The sequence below is a fragment of the Lepidochelys kempii genome, chromosome 12 (assembly GCF_965140265.1).
Source record: "Lepidochelys kempii isolate rLepKem1 chromosome 12, rLepKem1.hap2, whole genome shotgun sequence".
Classification (NCBI taxonomy): Eukaryota; Metazoa; Chordata; order Testudines; family Cheloniidae; genus Lepidochelys; species Lepidochelys kempii.
Genome location: NC_133267.1, coordinates 4,854,548 through 4,877,396, shown reverse-complemented (window position 1 = coordinate 4,877,396; position 22,849 = coordinate 4,854,548). Strand labels below are relative to the sequence as shown.

Here is a 22,849-nt window from a genome sequence, read left to right as displayed (position 1 = left end):
AGCAAAAGGCACATCTCTGACCCCAGGTCTCAGCCTCAGCCAGACTTCAAATTCCTGCTCCAAACACTGGAGGTTGCAGAGCTCTTCAAAGCAAAGGGGGAGAAATTAACATTGGCCTTTTTTCCAAACCTTGCTCAAGCTGAACCATTTTTTGCTGAAACTTTCAAAACCTTGAGACAGGGAGCAAACATGGAAAATTTCAACTAGAACCACTGAAGTTTGGCAGAGTTACCAATAATTGGAAACAGGGGCTTCTAGTATAATGCAATGGGTAATCATAACTTTAAGCATTGCTACCAGACTTTCTGATGGTGGAGGGTCACGTAAGCATGTCCTGAAAGAGGTCAGATTCTGGACCAATCTGATCTCCTCTGGAAGTTCGTTCTTCAGACAGGGATGAAGGGTCAATTGGTATGAAATGGGCAAACCGATAATTCTTAGGGGTGGCTTAGTGCTACCCTATACTGATAACTCTGAAGTTAATCATTAGAAATACACTGAAATAGTGGGTGCACTCAGTGTGTGGAGCATATTATGCTGATGGAACTTCACAAGCTATAGACACACAGTCAGGCATAAAACCACAGGAGCAGGCTGGTGTATGCAGCAATAACAGCAGGACCACTAATAACCAACAGCAGGATGCCTATGCCTTACCACAGATGTCTGCACTGCTCCCATTTCACCAATCAGCCCTGATCTCTTGTCTTAGCAGAGTCTCGGGTTTCAGCAGAATCCATAAAAGAATTAGTCAAGATAAAGAGTGAATTGGGAAACGTGTTTTGAATCCTCAGCTGAGCACTCACACAGAGCAGCAGAGAGGGGCGTGTGTAAAAGGGGCAGAGGAGGGAGAGAAACCAAAGGACCAGCTACAACTAGGTTGAACCACACACTCAAAAACCCAAGAAACCTCTCCCAGAGCTCAGACACTTTGTTGAGAGGTTCCTTAAAAACACCACAGATTAGAAAGGCTAACAGCTCCCTTTTGTCTACACTCAGCTCATGCTAGAAAGGATCTTTTCACATAAGTTAAGCAGGGTCTGGCTTGTTCAGTATTTGGATCAGAGACCTCCAAGAAAAACCCAAGGTGACACAAGAAGTGATGTAGGTGATTTGGGGTGGCGAGCTGTTCCCTCTTACACACTACTGACAACCCCCCCAATCCAGGCCCCAACTCTTCAGGAAGACTTATGAAGATCTTAACTATTTGAGACTGAAGAGCCCAAGAACAGGTATGTTAGCCACAAAGTCCCACCCAAATTCCAACTTGGACAGTCATCTTCTGCATATTATCCCTCCAGTTCAAGTGAACACACAACACCTCCTGTCCTAAGCTGATATGTACTGTTAACCTGTTGTTTTTCACCCCCAGAGGGGCGCATGTCAGTGGTTGTGAAACAGGGTTTGGTACTCTCCCAAGCTCCACACATGAGACCTCACCACGTGAGATGCCAAAATGAGACCCCAGTCATTTGTATATTGTACAGATGATCAAAATACAATCCTGTGACCTCTGCCAGGCACCCTCCCAGGGGGTTCAGATATACCCATGGGCACAGCCAGACTAAGGCCTATGCCCAATAGCCAGATGCCTAGGGCCTCATTGCCCAGTAGGGTTGCCCATTGTCTAATGGCACAAAACCAAGCACCCTTGCCCCCCCCCTTCCCCAGGGCCCAGTCCCTTCTGAGGCCTCACCCCCAGTCACTCCAGCCCCTGTCCCTTGGTCGCTCACTCTACCCCACCCTCACTCACTTTCACCGGGCTGGGGCAGGGGGCTGTGCGGGAGGGGGTGGGGCCAAAGGGTTCAGAGTGTAGGAGGTGGCTCTGGGCTGAGATTGGAGCAGGGGGTTGGGCTGCAGGATGGGGTGCGGGCTCTGGGAAGGGAGCTCCGGGCTGAGTCTGGGGCAGGGGTACAGAAGGGGGTATAGGGTGTGGACTCTGGGAGGGAATTTGGGTGTGGTCTCTGGGCTGGGGGAGGGGGCAGCGCTTACCACATTTGGCTCCCGAAAGTGACCAGCACATCCCTCCAACAGCGGCTCCTTGGGGTGGGGGGAGGGAGGTGGGGAGGCGGCGGCTAGGGAGCACCATGCGCTGCCCCTTCCCACAGGCACTTTCCCCACAGCTCCCATTGGCCGTAGTTCCCAGCCAATGGGAGCTGCGAAGTTGGTGCTCGGGGCAGCACACGGAGACCCCCTGACCTCCCAGGGGCCACAGGGATGGTGCCAGCTGCTTTCAGAAGTGGAGCGGAGCAAGGGCAAACAGAAAGCCTGCGTTAGCTCTGCTGCACTACCGGACTGTCAGCACCCAAAATCTCCTGGTTTGGCTGCAGTAGCCTCCAGGAGACAGGACCTGATTCCAGGAGACTCCCAGTGAAACCGGGAGGGTTGGCAACCCTAATGCCCATAGCCATGTGATGACAATGGAATCCCAGCTTTCAGTCAGTTTGTTTCTAGCCCTCTTGGTTACAAAGAAAAGCTTGACAGTGTGACCCAAGCGTAACTGATGCAGTGATACCTGTAGTAGATAGAGCCTGAAGCATTGGGCCTGGTACAAGGCCTAAGGCCTGAACTAAAGTGAGCAAAAGTCAGGCCCTGCTACAATCACTGTCTGCATGAACTTGGCAAACACTGGGCTGGCATTGCAAAAACTCAAGCAGTCCTAAGAAGTACTAGCCACTCAGTAGTCACGTAAGCACATTCAAGAAAGGTAGTACAGTGGAACCTCAGAGTTACGAACTCTAGAGTTATGAACTCACCAGTCAACCACACACCTCATTTGGAACCAGAAGTATGCAATCAGGCAGCAGAGATTAGAAAAAAAAAAAAAAAGGCAAATACAGTACAGTACTGTGTTAAATGTAAACTACTAAAAAAAAATAAAGTGAAAGTTTCAAAAAAGATCTGACAAGACAAGGAAACTGTTTCTGCGCTTGTTTCATTTAAATTAAGAGGGCTAAAAGGAGCATTTGTCTTCTGCATAGTAAAGTTTCAAAGCTGTATTAAGTCAATGTTCAGCTGTAAACTTTTGAAAGAACAACCAAAATGTTTTGTTCAGAGTTACGAACAACCTCCTTTCCTGAGCTGCTGGTAACTGAGGTTCTACTGTACTAGAACACCCCAATACAGCGTTATGGTATAAACACAATCCCCAAAGATGGTACAAGGACACACTGACACCGCCTAAAGATAAGGTTAGGATGAGAGGATAATGGATGGAGACGTTTTGATCGAACCAACAGGTACAAGGTATAGGGTGGTAACTAACCATGTCAGAGGGGTAAAACATAACCTGTTTGTATCAGTATATAAAAGAGGGGCTACAGAGGGGGTGTCTTTGTTCGGCAGAAACAAACAGAAACAGAAAGTCCTGCCACTCACTGAACTGGTCCATTGTACTGGGCATGCATGTGTTACTGTAGCTGTAACCATTAAGCCGGGGCACTAGGACCATGCTTTAACAATAAACCTGGCCGAGCGCCTTTGCTGCTGAACCAAGTCTGTGGCTTTCTTGGGCAGTTCAATTGAGGTCTGCGGAGCCGACTATCTGGCCACAGCACACAGAGAGAACACACGCATGCAGCCTACAACGGACAGCAATACTTACCTGAACACGCATACTGCAGGGGACAAGGCTGGATGCTCCACTAGACTCTGAAGAATTGCCCTTGGTGAGGTGGAGATGCCCCCCTTCCTGGGCACTACTCCTCTCTTCTGGCCATTTGATTCCATGAGTCAAATGGGGGTGGGGGAGAAACAGTGGTTCCCTCCCAGGCACCAACCTCTGGTGAGCTTGCAAAGGAAAGATGACCTTGTGGTCTGGGCCCTTGACTGACACTGGGGAACCAGGGTTTAACTCAAGGCTTTGCCCCATGTATCTTCACCAAATGACTTAATTTCTCTTCACTTCAGTTCTCTATTTGTCCAATGGAGATGATAATCCGCCCTTTTCTGCCTATAGGGTGCGGAGGATGAACTCATTACTGTTTGTGAGGTGTGCGGATGCTATGGTGATAGGGGCCATATAATCACCTCGCCAGATCAGTCATTAGCGAGCCATCGCCAGCCTTAGGCTCAGTGGGGCTAACCGGCCCTTCGGAATCACAGAAGGCTCAAAAGCCCCCTGAGCTTTAACAGGCTATTCTGGTACTTTAAGGGGTCAGGTCCTGCCAATTTTGGCTCTTTTCAGGTTCAGTGGCCTATTCTGGTTGGTTGGTTGGTTGGTTTGGGGTTGAGGAGCCTTCTATTTCTGGAGCTATGATCCTACCAAGGTTTACAGCACTCCCTCCCTGAATCGGCCTTTAGAGTATGGTTTACCATAGCCAACAGTCGCCCAGCAGAGACAGGTGGGATGTTTGAGGAGGTGCAGGCCTGAAGCCAATCCTGTGCTTAGAGTGACATTTCTAAATTGGCAGTAGTGATGAGGCTTGCTTCTTTGTGGAGATGGGGACTTTGAAAGAGCCATTGCATGCGTTACCTCCATTTCTGGAGCACCACTATCCAGAATGATCCATGAAATGAACACTAAGAGTCAAAGCAGTATCTAACATTGTTTGCAAAGACTTGATATCCCAGCCCTGAGAGAGTTACTCCGTTTGTTGGTATAGCAATGTCAGGACAGGTAGAAAGATTTTTATGAGCTTGAGGCAGGAGTCACTGGGTAAAATTTTCTAGCCTGTGTTATGCAGGTGGTCAGAGATGATCAGAATGGTCACTTTGGCCTTAAAAATCTATGAGTCTCTGATTTGCTCAGATACGGATTCAGTCATATATTAAGAAAACAAAACAAACCACACCCAGATCTCCCTGCCGAGCTCTATGCCCCCACACACCCAGACCCTCCCCACCCCAACCACATTCACCTGGACCCCCCTGTAGAGTCCCATTATCATTGCATCCAGAACCCCCCTCAACAAGCCCCTGTGCATCCGGATCCCCCTGCACCCAGATCCCCAGCTGAGCTGCCTGCACCCAGACTGCCCCACACAGAACCCTCAACCCACACCTGGATCCCCTCTCCCCCCCACTAAGCCCCTCCACACTTGGATCCTGCCCTGTTGAGCCGGCCTGCCCACATCTGGTACACCTGACACAGAGAGGCAGGGCTCTGGGGAGTTTCTGGGGCAGACCTCGTCATTACGCTGTGCCAGATTGGGTGCAGCCTCACTGCTAAGTCCATGTCCCGGGGGGTGGAGGAAAATGCACAGTCATCTCTGTGCAGCCAGTGGCCTGTGCTCCCCAAGGCCATACTGAAGCCTTCACATTTATTTGACAAATAAAATTGGCAGAATTTTGCAGAATTTTAAAGTACTGTGTGCACAATTTTTAATTTTTTAGTGCTGAATGCCCTCAGAAATATACTGCTGGCACAGCACTGCCTTCAGAGCCAGCAGCCACTGCTCTCCGCTCTGCCTTCAGAGCTGGGCACCCAGCCAGCAGCCACTGCTCTCCGCTCTGTCTTCAGAGCTGGGTGGCGGTATATGTACTTGGGGGAAGGGGTGGAATAGACGTAAACAACTACAGACACAAAGAAGGGGGGCCCAATCAAATAAGTTTGAGAACCATTGCTTTAAAGAAAAGCTTGGTTACTAGAGCCCAGTTCTGCTCCAAACGGGAAGGATTCTGGGGAAAATGCCACAGCTAAGAAACTACAAAGTACACTACTGTCTCATGTGCAGCAATATATACACACAAAAACTAGCTTTCAATGCTTGTACCACTGTCCTGGATCCCCACATCCCCCATCTGCATCCTTTCTGCGGCTGGCATGGCCCTGCTCCCTGGGGAGGGATTCTCATTTCCCTCCTCTGATTAAATACCGCAAAAAATTCCAATTTAGAATAGGAGAACCTCAAAACAATCTATGGGTATGTCTACACTATGAAATTAGGTCGAATGTATAGAAGTCGGTTTTTTAGAAATCAGTTTTATATATTCGAGTGTGTGTGTCCCCACAGAAAATGCTCTAAGTGCATTAACTCGGCGGAGTGCTTCCACAGTACCAAGGCTAGAGTCGACTTCTGGAGCGTTGCACTGTGGGTAGCTATCCCACAGTTCCCGCAGTCTCCGCTGCCCATTGGAATTCTGGGTTGAGATCCCAATGCCTGATGGGGCTAAAACATTGTCGCGGGTGGTTCTGCGTACATATCGTCAGGCCCCCGTTCCCTCCCTCCCTCCGTGAAAGCAAGGGCAGACAATCGTTTCGCGCCTTTTTTCCTGAGTTACCTGTGCAGACGCCATACCACGGCAAGCATGGAGCCCGCTCAGCTCACTGTCACCGTATGTCTCCTGGGTGCCGGCAGACGCGGTACTGCGTTGCTACACAGTAGCAGCAACCCATTGCCTTGTGGCAATAGACGGTGCAATAGGACTGGTAGCTGTCATAGTCATGTCCGAGGTACTCCTGGCCACGTCGGCCAGGAGCACCTGGGCAGACATGGGCGCAGGGACTAAATTTGGAGTGACTTGATCAAGTCACTCTCTTTAGTCCTGCAGTCAGTCCTATTGAACCATCTTATGGTGAGCAGGCAGGTGATACGGATTGCTAGCAGTCGTATTGTACCATCTTCTGCCAGGCAGGCAAGAGATGAGAATGGCTAGCAGTCGTATTGTACTATCTTCTGCCGAGCAGCCCTGAGATGTGGATGGCATGCAGTCCTTCTGCACCGTCTGCTGCCAGCCAAAGATGTAAAAGATAGATGGAGTGGATCAAAACAAGAAATAGACCAGATTTGTTTTGTACTCATTTGCTTCCCCCCCCTCCCCCGTCTAGGGGACTCATTCCTCTAGGTCACACTGCAGTCACTCACAGAGAAGGTGCTGCGAGGTAAATCTAACCATGTATCAATCAGGGGCCAGACTAACCTCCTTGTTCCAATAAGAACAATAACTTAGGTGCACCATTTCTTATTGGAACCCTCCGTGAAGTCCTGCCTGAAATACTCCTTGATGTAAAGCCACCCCCTTTGTTGATTTTAGCTCCCTGAAGGCAACCCTATAAGCCGTGTCGTCAGTCGGCCCTCCCTGCGTCAGAGCAATGGCAAACAATCGTGCATCTGAGTTGAGAGTGCTGTCCAGAGCGGTCACAATGGAGCACTCTGGGATAGCTCCCGGAGGCCAATACCGTCGAATTGTGTCCACAGTACCCCAAATTCGACACGGCAAGGCCGATTTAAGCGCTAATCCACTTGTCAGGGGTGGAGTAAGGAAATCGATTTTAAGAGCCCTTTAAGTCAAAATAAAGGACTCCATCGTGTGGACGGGTGCAGGTTTACATAGATTTAACGCTGCTAAATTCGACCTAAAGTCCTAGTGTAGACCAGGGCTTAGTGCTCATATAAAGGCTTATTAACCAGGGCACTAGACGGGACCTGTACATGCCTCTGCTCTAGAGCCAAGCTGGGATACACAGGGTGAGGACATGCCCACAGGAGCTAGTAGCATGATCCTGCATGCGATGTTACCTTCCTCAGAAAGAGGGAGGAACATCTCCCCACTGTATTTTCCACTGAATACATCCGATGAAGCGAGCTGTAGTTCACGAAAGCTTATGCTCAAATAAATTTGTTAGTCTCTAAGGTGCCACAAGTATTCCTTTTCTTTCTGCGAATACAGACTAACACTGCTGCTACTCTGAAACCTGTGTAAACACTGTTCGTCTCGGCCCTTTCACTCTAGGTGAGGCAGGGACCCTGAATGCAGGTTCTTCAGCAGCTTCCTCCTTCTACATGGTATGACAGGGTCAGGCTAGATGGCTACAGGAGAGTAACAGAAGGCAGATATATGAGCCCCAGGCTAAGTAGGTCCCTTTTCCCTGGGTAAGGTAACAGGGAAGGTTCCAGAACAATCAGGAACCTTCTGGAGACAATTAAGACAGGCTGATTAGAACACCTGCAGCCAATCAAGAAGCAGCTAGAATCAATTAAGGCAGGCTAATCAGGGCACCTGGGTTTTAAAAAGGAGCTCACTTCCGTTTGTGGTGTGCGTGTGAGGAGCTGGGAGCAAGAGGTACTAGGAGCTGAGAGTGAGAAGGCGTACTGCTGGAGGACTGAGGTGTACAAGCATTATCAGACACTAGGAGGAAGGTCCTATGGTGAGGATAAAGAAGGGGTTGGGAGGAGGCCATGGGGAAGTAGCCCAGGGAGTTGTAGCTCTCACACAGCTGTTCCAAGAGGCACTCTAGACGGCTGCATTCCACAGGGCCCTGGGCTGGAACCTGGAGTAGAGGGTGGGCCTGGGTTCCCCCCAAATCCTCCCAACTCCTGGTCAGACACAGGAGTCGTCGACCTGGACTGTGGGTTCATGAAAACAGCCAAACTAAGGGCTGCCGTGAAGCTCCAAGGCGAGCAAATCCGCCAATAAGTGCAAGACCCACCAAGGCAGAGGAGGAACTTTGTCACAATGGACTGACTTCCTCTTTACCCAGCCACAGGAGGCTGGGTAGACGCTAATCTTCAGGGACAGCAAGCCCCTCCCTGGCCCAGTTGCAGATAGGTGGGGAGCCTTCTCAGGAGACCAAGAGAGGCCTATGCGAACAGAGCACTAGATCTAACAAAAGCTATGTCCTCACTGCAGAGTTAGCCCGGGTGATTGGCACTCAGCTCCGGATGCAAGCAGCCACACTGGAGTAACTGTGTCCTCACCGGTGCTCCAGTCCCTGTGTGTGTTAGGGCTTGCAGGGAGGGAAAAGGGAAATCCCATGGTTCTGAGAGCTATTGTAACCTGAGCCGCTCTATAATTCTTTCCGTGACCTGTAAGGGAACTTGCCTGTCCTCCTTGGCACATGCGGGGAAGCATGGTAAGATACTGGAGAGCTACCAGCAATCAAGTAGTTTACCCTGCATCCTCACTACAAAGTGGGCAGGTTGCAAGCCTGAGCAAAAGCAGCACTCTGATTTTAGCCTCTGGCCCCAAGCAGGCAAGCTAGCCTGAAACACCTCCGTATGAATGCATGGAGCTGCGTTAGGACAACCCACGTAAGAGCCACTTTAACCCTGCAATGAAGACAGACCCTAAACATGCTGGCAAGGCACACTGCTACATGTGAATTAGTGATAATCTAGCTCTGCTGCAGTACTGGAAACTCAAACCCAAACACAACAGAATTGAGCCAGGGCAAGAGAACCAGAAAGTGAGCCAGCCAGAAACAAAAGGGAAACAGCCTAGTGAAATGCAAAGGAGTCAAACAAAACAGAGCCGAAAGTTGATCGTTTAAAACCTTTCTGTTAATAATTTAGGGTGTAACACGAGGAGGGCAGAGGTTAATGTGTTTGGGGTTTGTTTTTACCTTGACAGTGTCCCTTGATCTCTAATTCACCAGTATTACTCAGCCATTAACAGGATTTTATAGGGCCCTGAGTTGCAGAAATGAAAATGTAATACTGTGCATTATAGCATTATGTCAATGCCCATCTCTTCTCCCTCGGTTATGACTCCTGCCCTCCCCCAACCATCAAAGAATTATGTCCTGTACCATAAGCACCCAGCTTCCCTCAAGCTCCATCATTCTCAAAAAGCAAACAAAATGCCCAGCTGTTGGTCCCCAATCTCCTTTATGCACACCCTAGTTTGCACCTATGGTTGTTACCGGTATGGAAAGTTGTATTAATATTTGTGGTAGGGGTAGGAGGGGGTCAGGAAGAAAGATGCTGCACCCAAATACATTCTTCTGGTATTTTTACCCTCAATAATTTTCCCACTTCTCTTTTGTTCTAATAATGGCTGCTCAATTCACATTAGCTTAATTCCTGGGCTACTGTTTCTCTGCTGAATACAGTGGAAACATACCAGTACATGCAGACAAACTAAGAATATAGTCTTCAGAATGGCACAAGATGGTCCAGTATCATTGCGGTTAAGATGCAACACCCATCTCAGAAGATACCTAGAGAGGAGCACACTTTTCTGACCCACAGACGAGTGAAAGCTTACTGACTTCAGCCCTGATTGAAGTGGCTCGACACCATTGACTTTGGCCCTTCACATTTAACTGGGAACTGAAACAATCTAAACCATATTTAAGAGTCTATGTGTATTAAAAGAAGGGATCCATTTACAACAAAATGTATGAAGTTTAATTCCTATTTCACTTACCCTGCTGACTACCAACTTCAGGATTCTGAGTTCACCTTGCAAGAACTGGCCACAGCATAAGCACCTACTGAAGTAAGTGAAGGGGATAGAGAGGACATTCCAAAATAGATGCTTGTGATATATCACTTCTTTCAGAGGAAAGCCTCTTGAACTTGAGCAGCAGCGAGTGAAGGGGAATTGATTTTTCAAACGCATGCATTGGTTTTAAGCCTGCACAGATTCTCTCCTATGTCAGTAAAAGGGTATTTATTATTTATTTACATACACAATATTCCACAGCAACGTAGGCCCCAGGTCACAATGTGCACCTGGCAAGTGGCTACATGATTTTCTGAGTTTGTAATTGAGCGGATGATATGCCTTCGGGAGTCCGAGATACCAGTTCCTCCAGTGGGAGACAACTGGCCACTCACTTCAGCAAGCAGGCGTGCGCAGAAAAACCTGAATTCATCTGCACTCACTGTCACTGAAGTAGTGCATTAAAAGGAAAGAGAAAGTAGAAGCTAGAAGAAGTTTTAAGAGCAGCAGATTACAGTGTGTTTGTCAGGCTGACCTCAGTATTCTGCACCAGGCTGTGAGAGGCCTATTTTAGTCCTGTTGAATGTTCCAGCTCTCCAAAGCACACACTGCCTCTTCAGAGGAGAGCCCTTGGTCTGCTCGCTGCTTTACTGAGGCTCTCACTGCTTTATTAAAATCACTACATGTTTTCATGATCATCTGAAATGTAAAAGCACATTCCTCTGTAAATTGATTTAGCCTTTTCCAGGAGGAGCAACTCACATGTATTTAAAAACATTTCTTTCTCTCACAAAAAGTTTGTCTAGGATTTTTAGAACCACGTATGCGTTTCTGCACACCTTTAGGCCTTAACGGCAATCTCTACTGTAAAGTGTCTGCACTGGCTAATGCAGCTCACATAGAACAATCTCTTTCCATATGAATAGCTGAAGGCTGAAACAGTGGACTAGAGGCCGATATGATCATTAGAAGCATGGGGTGATGTGCAAAGGTGACTTCAAAGGTTTTCGGCTGCCCTGGTCCTGATGCTGCTCTGTGCTTACTGTCTTCACCCTGTTGAGTTAGAACAGCCTGACAACAGCATTCTGAATTTTCAAGGGGTGAAAGAAAATTTACCCCTGCTTGGAAGAAGAAAAAAAATATCTCCCTTCTTCTAGCAAAAGGTCCACAGATCCCGTAGAATGGGTGTTGAGCCCTTCCACAACTCAAGAGGCAGAAGCAGACATATCAGTCACTGGCAGGGAAGAGGGGCACTCCCCTAGTCCCAGATAATTTGAGCTAACTCCAACAGCTGCTCCCAGCTAGCTCCTTTCTTTAGTTTGGAAGCTGTTAGCAAGGATTGCTTCAAATTCCCTAGTGCAGTAGATTACTGCAGAGCATCTATCTTGTCACCAGATAAGACAGTTAAGACACAGGTAACACAGGGCAAAAGCTTAATGTGTTCTGAGTGAGACCCAATCTGTGAAAATTCCTCCTATTAAAAAGGAAATTTTCAAGTAAGCTTGCATATATTTACAGTTCTTCATAATGTAGTCCTTTACAATGGGATTTACAAAGATTGTGCCCAGAAAGGGACAGCAGCATCCAATCTGACAACTGAAATATGCATTTGGTGCCCTATTGCCAAAGCCAGCATCTGTCGAGGGTTGCACATCTAGCCTGTATAATTATTTATATTATAGGACCTAGGAGCCCTAGTAATGAACCAAGACCCCCCTTGGACTAGATGCTGTGCAATCAGAACAAAAAGATTTTTCCTGCCCCCAAAGAATTTATAATCTAAATATAAGACAAGGCACAGAGGATACAATACAGATTGATGAGTACAAAGGAACAATGGGACAGTATTGGTAAGCATGATAAGCAGTATTCTCAGCACACCGGGAGTCTAAACTGTTGTCAAGTTCTTTGAAAGTAACACAGCAAAAGACAGTTGGAAGGAGGGTAATGAGGTACCTTTGAAGATGTTAACAGAGAGCTCCTCCCAAGTGTGAGAGGCAGCATGAGAGAAAGTATGAAGGTGCTTGTTTGAAAATTTAACGAGGGGATAATGGAGGCTGGCTGCGGCATCATGGATTGGCTGGAAGGGGGAGTCAACATTCTGGTAGTGAACGAGAGAGAATAGTTTGTGAAGGGCCTGGAAAGTAGGGTGACCATATGTCCCGTTTTGGCCGGGACGGTCCCTTTTTTAAGCCCTGTCCTGGCTATCCCGCCCTTTTTTTTTTTTTTTGGGGGGGGGGGGGGGCAAAAGTGGGCATTTGTCCCGTTTGCTCTGGCCAGCTTGATCAGTTCACAAGCGCAAACGGGACAAATGCGCACTTTTGTCAAAAAATGGGGTGCGGAGGAATGGGGGGACAAGTGGCAATGCCAGCCCCACGCAGGAGGGATGCCAGCCCCATGCAGGAGGAAAGGCAGGGCTCAGGCGGAGGGAGGCAGGGCTTCAGTGAGCAGTGATGCCAGCCCCAGCCTGGCACGGGGGGCAGGCAGGGCTTGGGCAAGCAATGACACCAGCCCCACCCAGGGAGAGGGAGGCAGAGCTTGGGGGAGCAGCTTGGGCCAGCCCCGCACTGGGGATGGGGAGGGGTGGGCTGTCCAGACCTACGCAGAGTCGGGGGCTCAGATGAACAGCTCAGGCTAGCCTCACATGGTGTTCTGTTTTCCCTTTGGGAAATATGGTCACCCTACTTGAAAGGGGAGGCAAGTTGCTTATGTCTGATGATAGAGAGAAGGGGGTATCACTGGAGTGATTCAATGAGAGGGGTGACATCATCAACATGACAAGCAAGGAAAATTTAACAGAGGCCCACATGGGTTTTAGGTTGGTTTTTGGGTTTTTTTTTGTTTTTTTTGGGGGGGGGGGGGTGAGGATGATTGCAAGAGTCATAGGAACAACAAGAGGGAAATCAGTTGGGGAACTTGCTCAACATCTTAGATGTCTACATACAAATGCAAGGAGTATGGGGAATAAACAGGAAGAACTGGGAGGATCAGTATATGACCTAAACTGCGACTTAATTGGCATCACCGAGACTTGATGGAATACATTTCACTATTGCAATATTGGTATAGCTTATTCAGGAAAGACAGGCGGGGAAAATGGGAAGAGTTGTTTTATTATGCATCAACTACACATACAATTGTTCCAAGGTCCAACAAGAGGTGAGACACAGAGCAGATGAAAACGTCTCTGGGTGAAGATAAAAGGCTGGGGAGGAATACAGGTGATGTAAGGATGGATGAGACATTTCCAAAACACAAGACTGGCAGTAATGGAAGACTAACTACCTATACATCTGTCGGAAAACTAATACAGCAAAACATAAAATGTCCATAAATTCTTGGAATATATCGGGGACAATTTCTTGCTTCTGAAGATGGAGGAAGTAACCAAGGGGACAGCCATTTTAGACTTAATTCTAATAGAAAGGAATTAGGCCTGATTTACACCTAAAACTTAGCTCGACCTAGCTACATCACTCAAAGCTGTGAAAAATGTCATGCCCAACTCTTCAGCTTAACATCATCTGGGAGAGAATAGATAATACCTCAGTCCTTGCTGTCAACAAGTGGGAAGGAACTAGGTTGCTTATGCTCAAGGAGACATGGAAAACAATTGATCACTGTACTCTTTATAACAGCCCTTAACGTATCTGAAGACTTGTCAGATCCCCCCCTCAGTCGTCTTTTCTCAAGACTAAAGATGTCCAGTTTTTTAACCTTTCCTCATACGTTGCTGTTCTCTTGACTCCCTGCCAACTCTCCTGAACTTTTTCCCTTAGACTTGCTTCTCATGGGACCTCACCTCCCAATTGTCTGAGTTTTCTACACAGTCTGCCTGTTTGAAGTCCACTGACATTCTGCTGTTTTCCCTCCTACCATTCCTCAGAATCACAAACACTATCATTTCATGATCACCTTCATCCAAGCTGCCTTCCATCTTCAAATTCTCAACTAGTTGTCAGAATCAAATCCAGTCACCTTCTCCACCTCCTGTAATGAAAAGCTGCCTCCAATGCACTCCAAGACCTTGTGCTCTATGGAGCTGGGTTAAGCCAGCTCTTCTCCTGATATATTACAAAGCCATGCTCCTTCATTAGTTCCAAGATAGCAGGAAAGCATGCAAGAAAGCCTCCACTACCATCCCCATGCTGGCTGCCATGCCCTTCCACTTCTGCACTCTCCCCTCAGCAGCTGGCCAGGGAGGAATGAGCACAAGAGCAGCTGAGACATGGAAGAACAAGCTGACAATGAGGTGACTACTGGCCAAACACTGCTTCTCTCCCCTACCCCTTTTATAAAGGCATTGGCCAGCCTTCTGTAACTTGCCTTGCTCTCTGTGGGGCTCAATAAGAAAAAATAACTTCCACACATAACCTTGGATCTGCTAGGTACTACTGTAATATAAATGAATAAATAATATGGACATCTGTTAAACTCACTGCAGCCACCACAAACAAATGTAGCCCATTAACAACTCTATTTCAGAGTTATGGGGCTGTAGATGATTCAGGGGACTGACCATGGATACTGGCAGGGTGGAGAAACTTGCCTGGCCAACCCAAATGGCACCTGTTATGTTGAGAAACAACACTTTCAGTCCTCAGAGCATCCAATATCGATATGGCAGTGCTATGTTCACACATACAGCAAAACTATTTTGTAACCAGCGCTGTGTTCTGGACTTTTATGTGACTGTGGCTCACTTGAGATTGTGTTCCTGAATGTAACATACTGCAGTGCTGCGGGAAGGCAAACATCTCTGTCTACACTACGAAAGTACTCCGATTTTACAGAAGTCGATTTTTGGGAACAGATTGTATAAAGTCGAGTGCATGCATCCACACTAAGCACATTAATTCGGCGGTGTGCATCCACGGTACCGTGGCAAGTGTCGACATTCCGAGTGGTGCACTGAGGGTAGCTATCCCACAGTTCCCGCTGCCCATTGGAATTCTGGGCTGAGCTCCCAATGCCTGATGGGGCCAAAAATTTGTCGCAGGTGTTATGGGTAAATGTCGTCAGTCAATCCTCCCTCCCTCCATGAAAGCAACTGCAGACAATCGTTTTGCGCCCTTTTCCCTGGATTGCCTGAGCAGACGCCATAGCACAGCAAGCATGGAGCCCGTTCAGCTCACTGCAGCAGTTATGACCATTGTAAACACCTCATGCATTATCGTGCAGTTTATGCAGAACAAGCACCTGAAAAACCAGGCAAGGCGGCGACGGCAGTGCAGTGATGAGGTCATGAACACAGATTTCTCTAAAACCGCGGTCCCCGGCAATTTGGAGATCATGGTGTTACTGGGGCAGGCTCATGCCATAGAATGCCGATTCTGGGCCCGGGAAACAAGCACAGAGTGGTGGGACCGCATAGTGTTGCGAGTTTGGGGTGATTCCCAGTGGCTCCGAAACTCGCATGCGTAAGAGCACTTTCATGAAACTTTGTGACTTGCTTTCCCCTGCCCTGAAGCACAAGAATACCAAGATGAGAGCAGCCCTCACAGTTCACAAGCAAATGACAATAGCCCTGTGGAAGCCTGCAATGCCAAACAGCTACCGGTCAGTCGGTAATCAATTTGGAGTGGGCAAATCTACTGTGGGGGTTGCTGTGATACAAGTACCCAACGCAATCATTGAGCTGCTGCTATCAAAGGTAATGACCCTGGGAAATGTGCAGCCTACCCCTTAATGCCCTGGCTCATGAAGCCATGCATAGGCACCCTGGACAGTAGTAAGGAGCTGTTCAACTATAGGCTGAGCAAGTGCAGAATGGTGGAAGAGTGTGCATTTGGACATTTAAAGGGTCGCTGGTGCAGTTTACTGACTCGCTCAGACCTCAGTGAAACCAATATTCCCATTGTTATTGCTGCTTGCTGTGTGCTCCACAATCTCTGTGAGAGTAAGGGGGAGACTTTATGGTGGGGTGGGAGGTTGAGGCAAATCACATGGCTGCCGAATACGCCAGCCAGACACCAGGGCGGTTAGAAGAGCACAGCAGGAAGCACTGTGCATCAGAGAAGCTTTGAAAACCAGTTTCTTGACTGGCCAGGGTATTGTGTTTCTGTTTGTTTCTCCTTGATGAAAACCCGCCCCCTTGGTTGCCTCTGAATTCCCTGTAAGCCACCTGCCCTCCCCCCTTCAATCACAGCTTGCTTGCAAAGGAAATAAAGTCACTATCATTTAAAAAATATGTATTCTTTATTAATTGATTATAAAAATAGGGAGATTACTCACAAGGTAGCCCACGTGGGGTGTGGGAGGAGGGAAGGAAAAGGTCACTTCAAAACTTGTTGAATGACAGCCTTCTGTTGTTTGGGCTGTCCACTGGGGTGGAGTGGTTGGGTGCCCGGAGCCTTCCCCCCCGGCCCAAGTTCTTGGGTGTCTGGGTGAGGAGGCTATGGAACTTGAGGAGGAGGGAGGGCGGTTAAACAGGGGCTACAGTGGCAGTCTGTGATCCCGCTGCCGTTCATGCACCTCCACCAGATGCCGGAGCATGTCCATTTGATCCTGCAGTAGCCCCAGTGTTGCATCCTGCCTCCTCTGATCTTCCTGCCACCACCTCTCCTCACGTTCATCGGCCACTTTCCTGTACTCTGCTATTGTGTCCCTCCACACATGCTGCTGAGCTCTGTCAGTGCCGGACTACTGCATGAGCTCAGAGAACATTTCATCACGTGTGCATTTTTTTTTTTTGCTGCCTTATCTGAGATAGCCTTTGGGACAGAGGAGGGAGGCTTGAAACATTTGCAGCTGCTGGATGAAAAAAAGGGAGTGAAGTATTTAAAAAGATACATTTTACAGAACAATGGCTATACTCTTTCATGGTGAACAACACTATTCACATTACATAGCACATGTGATTTTGGTACAAGGTTGCATCTTATATTGAGTGCCTGCGGCTTTGGTGTTAGAGATCACACATGTAGTGCCAGGCAACAGAATTCGGCTTGCAGGCGGCCACGGTAAGCCATAGTCTTTCGGCTTCTGCAGCCTTCATAACAGCAGCGCCCTCCTCTCCCATACCAAGCAAAGCACGTTGAGTTGGCCATTTAGTGCTGCGGTTTTCCTGTTAACATGCAGCAGCAGAAACCAAACTAACCCCCCACTCCCCAATCCAATTCTCTGGGATGATTGCTTTACCCCCACCCCACCGCGTGGCTGGTATCAGGGAAGATTCCTACTAGCCAAATGCGAACAGCTCAGCGCCAATGGCGCCCCTCCCCCCCCCTTTCGTGGCTAACTGTGGGGAGGATTTCTTTTCAGCCACAGGCAAACAGCCCAGTAGGAACGGCCACCTCTGAATGTCCCCTTAATTAAATTCCCCTATTTCAACCACGTTACCATGAATGATATCACTTTCCTGAGGATAACACAGAGAGATAAAGAATGGATGTTGCTTGAATGCCAGCAAACACCGGGACCATACGCTGCCAGACTTTGTCATGCAGTGATACCAGATTACATGCTACTAGCATGGCATGGTAAAGTGTCCTACCATGGAGGACGGAATAAGGCTGCTCTCCCCAGAAACCTTCTGCAAAGGCTTTTAGAGTACCTCCAGGAGAGCTTCATGGAGACGTCCCTGGAGGATTTCCGCTCCATCCCCAGATACATTAACAGATTTTTCCAGTAGCTGTACTGGCCACGAATGCATCCCAAGTCCTCAGGGCTACTTAATCATTAAAAAACGCTTGCTTTTATAACATGTATTATATTTAAAAAGGTACACTCACCAGAGGTCCCTCCTCCGGCTTGTTTGGGCGGGAGGGTATTTCAGCCAGGATGATAAAAAGATCCTGACTGTCGGGGAGAACGGTGTGCTGTGTGCTCTCCTCAAGCTTGTCCTCCTCCTCATCCACAGATCCTCAGGCATGGCGGAGAGTACCCCATCATTGGAGTCCACGGACAGGGGTGGGGTAGTGGTGGCGGCCCCCCCTAGAACTGCATGCAGCTCAGCATAGAAGCAGCACGTCTGGGGCTCTGTCCAGGAGTGTCCATTTGATTCTTTGGTTTCCTTAAGTTTCATGAGGCACTGTGTTGCATCTCTGCCGTAGCCTCTGTCCCTCATGGCCTCGGAGATTTTTTGAAATGTTTTGGCATTTTGTCTTTTGGAACGTAGTTTTGATAGCACGGATTCCTCGCCCCATACAGCGATCAGATCCAGTACCTCCCGTTCGGTCCATGCTGGAGCTCTTTGTCGATTCTGGGACTGCATTGTCACCTGTGCTGATGAGCTCACCTGGCCAATCAGGAAATGAGATTCAGAAATTCCTGGGGCTTTTCCTGTACACCTGGCCAGTGCATCCGAGTTCAGAGTGCTGTCCAGAGCGGTCACAATAGTGCACTGTGGGATAGCTCCTGGAGGCCAATACCTTCTAATTGCGTGCACACTAACCCTAATTCAAAACGGCGATGTCGATTTCAGCACTAATCCCCTTGTCAGGGAGGAGTACAGAAATCGGTTTTAAGAGCCCTTTATGTCGAAAAAAATGGCTTCATTGTGTAGACGGGTGCAGGGTTAATTCGATTTAACGCTGCTAAATCCGACAAACTCGAAGTGTAGACCAGGCCATAGCTTCTGTCCTTTATCCTCTTTTAGTTATTCCTTACCCTACTCAAACATGTGCATGCCGTGTAAGTCCCACCCCCAGCTGATGTCTGCCAACAGACATGCAAAGCTACCATGCTGCCAAACAAGCACTATTCCAGGGACCTTAGGAAGGACACTGTATATCAAAGTGGTTTAACTCCCATGCCATCTGTTGTTAAGGAGGGGAGGGTGCTCAGCAGAGGATAAAAGCTGGTGATTCACAAAGCCATCAACAGCAGTGAAAACAGATGGAGAAGGCAGACATTGGTGGGCCACTTTCCCAAGTGAGAAGAAAAAGTCTTTTTGAAAAGAAATACCAATGAGAGTAGGTTGCTTCTACCCATTACAGAGGATAATGCAGCCTCTGCTTTGATGTGATAATTGGAAGAGTTTAGAACGTACATTTCAGGCTTGATTTGATTTGATTTCCAGTTGCTGCTGTAAAACATTTCAGGATCCATACGCTAACAGAGCCAGGCTTGCTCTGGACGAATAGGTGCCCTGTGTCTTAGCTAAGAGTTGGTGCTGGCACACAGTTAATGAGAAACTGAATCACAGCAAGCAAAGCCTTTGTTTTATTCAGTTTAGAGAAACGTTAATGGTGATTGCCCTGCAACAGTCTGTAATTAGTACTTAATTATATCACAGCCTATACAAAGAGAGAGCACTATGAGAAAAACAAGCCCAAACCCCTATCCCACAGAGCTCACAAGCAAAGACAGATAAAACAGATGACGGGGCAGCCCAAGGGAGAGAGCAGGACAGGAAGGATTCTCAAAGGAAGCAGGTTCAGTGGAGGGATTTGAAGGTGGCGAAGGAGAGCTCTTAATGCATAAAAGGTGGCAACGCTGATGCAAGAGTACGGGTTGTGTGAGTACTGAAGCAAGAGTGAGAGGAGGAGATGAAGGGAACTGAGAGGAAACAGGCCTGGGGGAAGGAGAAAGTGAGCAGCAAACTAGGTGGGAGTGAGATTATGTAGGGCCTCGAAGAGGAGGATGAATCTAATGTACAAGAAGAATGCCAGGGTATGATGTGGGGTTGGGGGTGGTCAGAGGAAGCAGAGGATTTTCCAGAGGAGGCTGGGATAGATTTAGAGGGAAGGATGATATGCAGAGATAATAGCCTCTATCTGAACTCTGTGGAACCAACAGCTACGCGTATTGTATCACCATCTAAAGTCAAGCCCCTCTCCAGGTCTGAACGTGACGACAGTCACCTGTTCCATTTCAGACCAACTGACCAAATGCAGTTTCTGCACAGAAACTGCCGGACACCTGCCTGACAAAGGAAGAGATTTAAGTAAAGCAGTAACCAGCTTTTCCACAATGGCTGCTCTGAAATTCAGCTGGGAACAAAGAGTAAGCAGACTATAAGGCACATCTGGAAATACTTTAAAGTCCATTGGCTGCTCAGCTAATCCCCAATGCGGATTTCCTTGCTTATTTATCCACAGATAGAGCTCATGGCAGAAGTCCGTTCATGACACATTTGCCTGACTAGAATTTCCTGAACTCTCCTCTTCTGGGCAGAGCCACTTGGAAGGTCTGTCCAGAAATGGCACTTGGTTAACTGCATTTAAGTAGTAAACACCGTGGCTCCGGGGGTTCTAGAGCACAGCCATGGCCCATCTCTTTGTCTAAGTCCCTCCTTTGGCTCTGCAGACAGCTGTCTACCCTATGTTTCACATCAGGAAGAGAGTCAAAGATGGGTCTGCATGCAATGTCCTGTAAAGCACAGAATGGACACATCTGCTTTTCAGTGTCCTTTACAAAGGAACTTAGGCAGGAGACCAGTTTTCATTTGAGACAACCAAATCTGGCAGCTAAGATCTCCTTGGACAAATGGACTTGCAAAGGTTTGGTCTTCTGCTCCCTCCACCTCAGCCTTCATTATAGCCACCGGCCACAAACCCTATGAGTAGAAGTATATCAGAAAAGAGATCCAAAAAGGAACTAACAAGTAGCACGTTTAAATTAAGCACTACTCATTCTTCATTAACGGATGCAGCTCTTGTCCTTACTTTGTTTAGTCCAATCTAGACTGTAAACTCCTCAAGGCAGGTACCTGCTATTGTGTTAGTCTGTGAGGACCCATGCACAACTATGGCTGTCTGTAAGTAGCTTTTCCTAACCTTGCACACAAAGCAGTGCCTAGCACATGGCAGGTTCTGCTCTCCTGAAGTTCAATAATATTAATATTGTTGATCACCTACCTTTAAAGAGAGATGTAAGTAACCACAGCACTCATGAAAAATGAAAGTAGCCTTGCTCCCCCTACAGGAAGGCCAGCATCTCCAGCAAACTGGATGGATTTTTTCTTGTGTGCACTTTCAAAAGGCATTCAACAGTGTAAACAGAGAAACAATGTGCAAAATTGTGGAACAATATGAAATTCCAACAAAATTAATCAACGTTATGAAGGCATTCTACGCCAACTCAAAATGCTGCATTAAAATGGAAAATGGATTATGCCATTCAGCATCAAGATAGGTGTAAGGCAGGGGTGCGTCTTGTCTCCTTTTTTGTTTATGCTAGTCATTGTCTATGGATTAAAACAATGTGACTGATACATATGGCCTAAAATGGAACAAATCAAGGCTATTTGATCTAGACTTCGCTGATGACATTGCTCTTATCAATTAAGATGCCAACGGACTACAAAAATGCATAAACCAGGTAAAAAGTAATGGGGAACATAGGTTTGAGATACAACGCAAAGAAATGTAAAGTCACATTAATGGGGACTACAGGGACAGAAATCAAAATTGAAGAACAGAAACTGGAGAAGGTGAACAATTTTATGTATCTTGGAAGTACCATCTATCAAGATGGTACTAGTTCCAAGGAAAGAAGAAGAAGAATCGGGAAGGCAAACGCTGCATTTGGAAGACTCAAAAACATCTCCCTCAAGACAAAACAATGTGTGCAAAGCAATTTTTATCGCCATCACAACATATAGCAGTGAGACATGGCAACTTACCAAGAAAGAGAGACAAAAGCTGGATGCATTTCATCACCAATGTCTGAGAAGAATATTGGAAATAACATATAGAGATAGGAAGACGAATGAAGAAGTCAGAAAAACGACTGGCCAAGGCACCCTCTCACAAACAATCTACAAAAGACGACATCAGTGGCTGGGACATGTGCTGAGAATGGAAAAAGAACACTTACCAAATACTACCCTTGACTGGAAGCCAGAAAACACAAGAAGAAAGAGAGGAAGACAATGAACAACATGGAAACAAACAGTTCTGAATGACATCAAGCATCTCAACATGAAATGGGAAGATCTGGAGAGAAGGGCAGTTGACAGGCAAGGATGGCAAATGTGGGTAGCCCAGTGTGCAGCAAAGCAAGTAATGGCCTAAGGTAAGACACTTCAGATGCAAAGGCTATTTACTTACTATAGAAAGGCCCAAAGCACTCTGCAGAAAACCAGACCTAAGATCTTTGAATTCTGCGGCAGTTCGATGAGAATTCTGTGGCCAATTAAGATAAAATTACCAAATGAGAGTTTTACTGAATTAACTATAAAAAATAATAATCCAATCAGTGCAGCGGTTCCTGTGTCACTGTGATATTAATCCAGTACTGTGAATGCTTCATGCACACAAAACAGTAACACAAAAAACAAAAACATTGGTTATAGCAACCTCTACTGCTCCATTTAAGAGAGAGGAAATTTACAAACCCTAGATCAGTGGCTTTCAACCTGTGGTCCATGGACCCATAGAGGTCCACAGACTGTGGCTAAGATTTCCAAAGGGGTCTGCACCTCCATTCTATTTTTTTGTAGGGGTCCACAAATGGAGGGGGGAAAAAAAAAAAAAAAAAAAGAGGTTGAAAACCACTACCCAAGATGAAAACCACTACCCAGCCTGGGGGTTACTATTCTGTATCGCCCGAGGAACATCAGACAGCAGGGAGCAAGGAGGATTTTGGTGTCACTCTACAGAACCATGGTGAATTGATTCAAATCAACATGATTCAAATAATGATTTAAATCAAAAAGCAGGAAACCTTAATTTAAATCTATTTAAATTGTGTTTTGCTTTTTAGTAACTTTCTTAAAGAAAGGCTGATAACCATGAAAACATGTTGATGGCAATTAAGTACAAGCTTTACACTAAATTTGGTGCTTCTTTTCGCT

General features: G+C 47.2%; 1 protein-coding gene across 6 annotated transcripts in view; it reads right to left on the bottom strand.

Moving 5' to 3' along the window:
• PSKH1 (protein serine kinase H1) overlaps nucleotides 1-22,849 on the bottom strand; it is a 78,090-nt gene that overhangs the window by 28,436 nt on the left and 26,805 nt on the right. For 2 of the 6 annotated variants that reach the window (XM_073307249.1, XM_073307250.1), the window contains exons 3-4: nucleotides 17,841-18,346; nucleotides 15,882-16,860 (exon numbers count right to left, since the gene is read on the bottom strand). The exons of 1 other annotated variant lie outside the window; for it this stretch is intronic. In XM_073307249.1, coding sequence (XP_073163350.1) covers nucleotides 16,704-16,860; nucleotides 17,841-18,346 — 663 coding nt within the window. In that variant the 3' untranslated portion in view covers nucleotides 15,882-16,703. Of the gene's footprint in view, nucleotides 1-10,274; nucleotides 10,807-15,881; nucleotides 16,861-17,840; nucleotides 18,347-22,849 lie in introns of those variants that run through there. 3 more of the 6 variants (XR_012154452.1, XM_073307251.1, XM_073307253.1) reach the window with 3 other exon arrangements.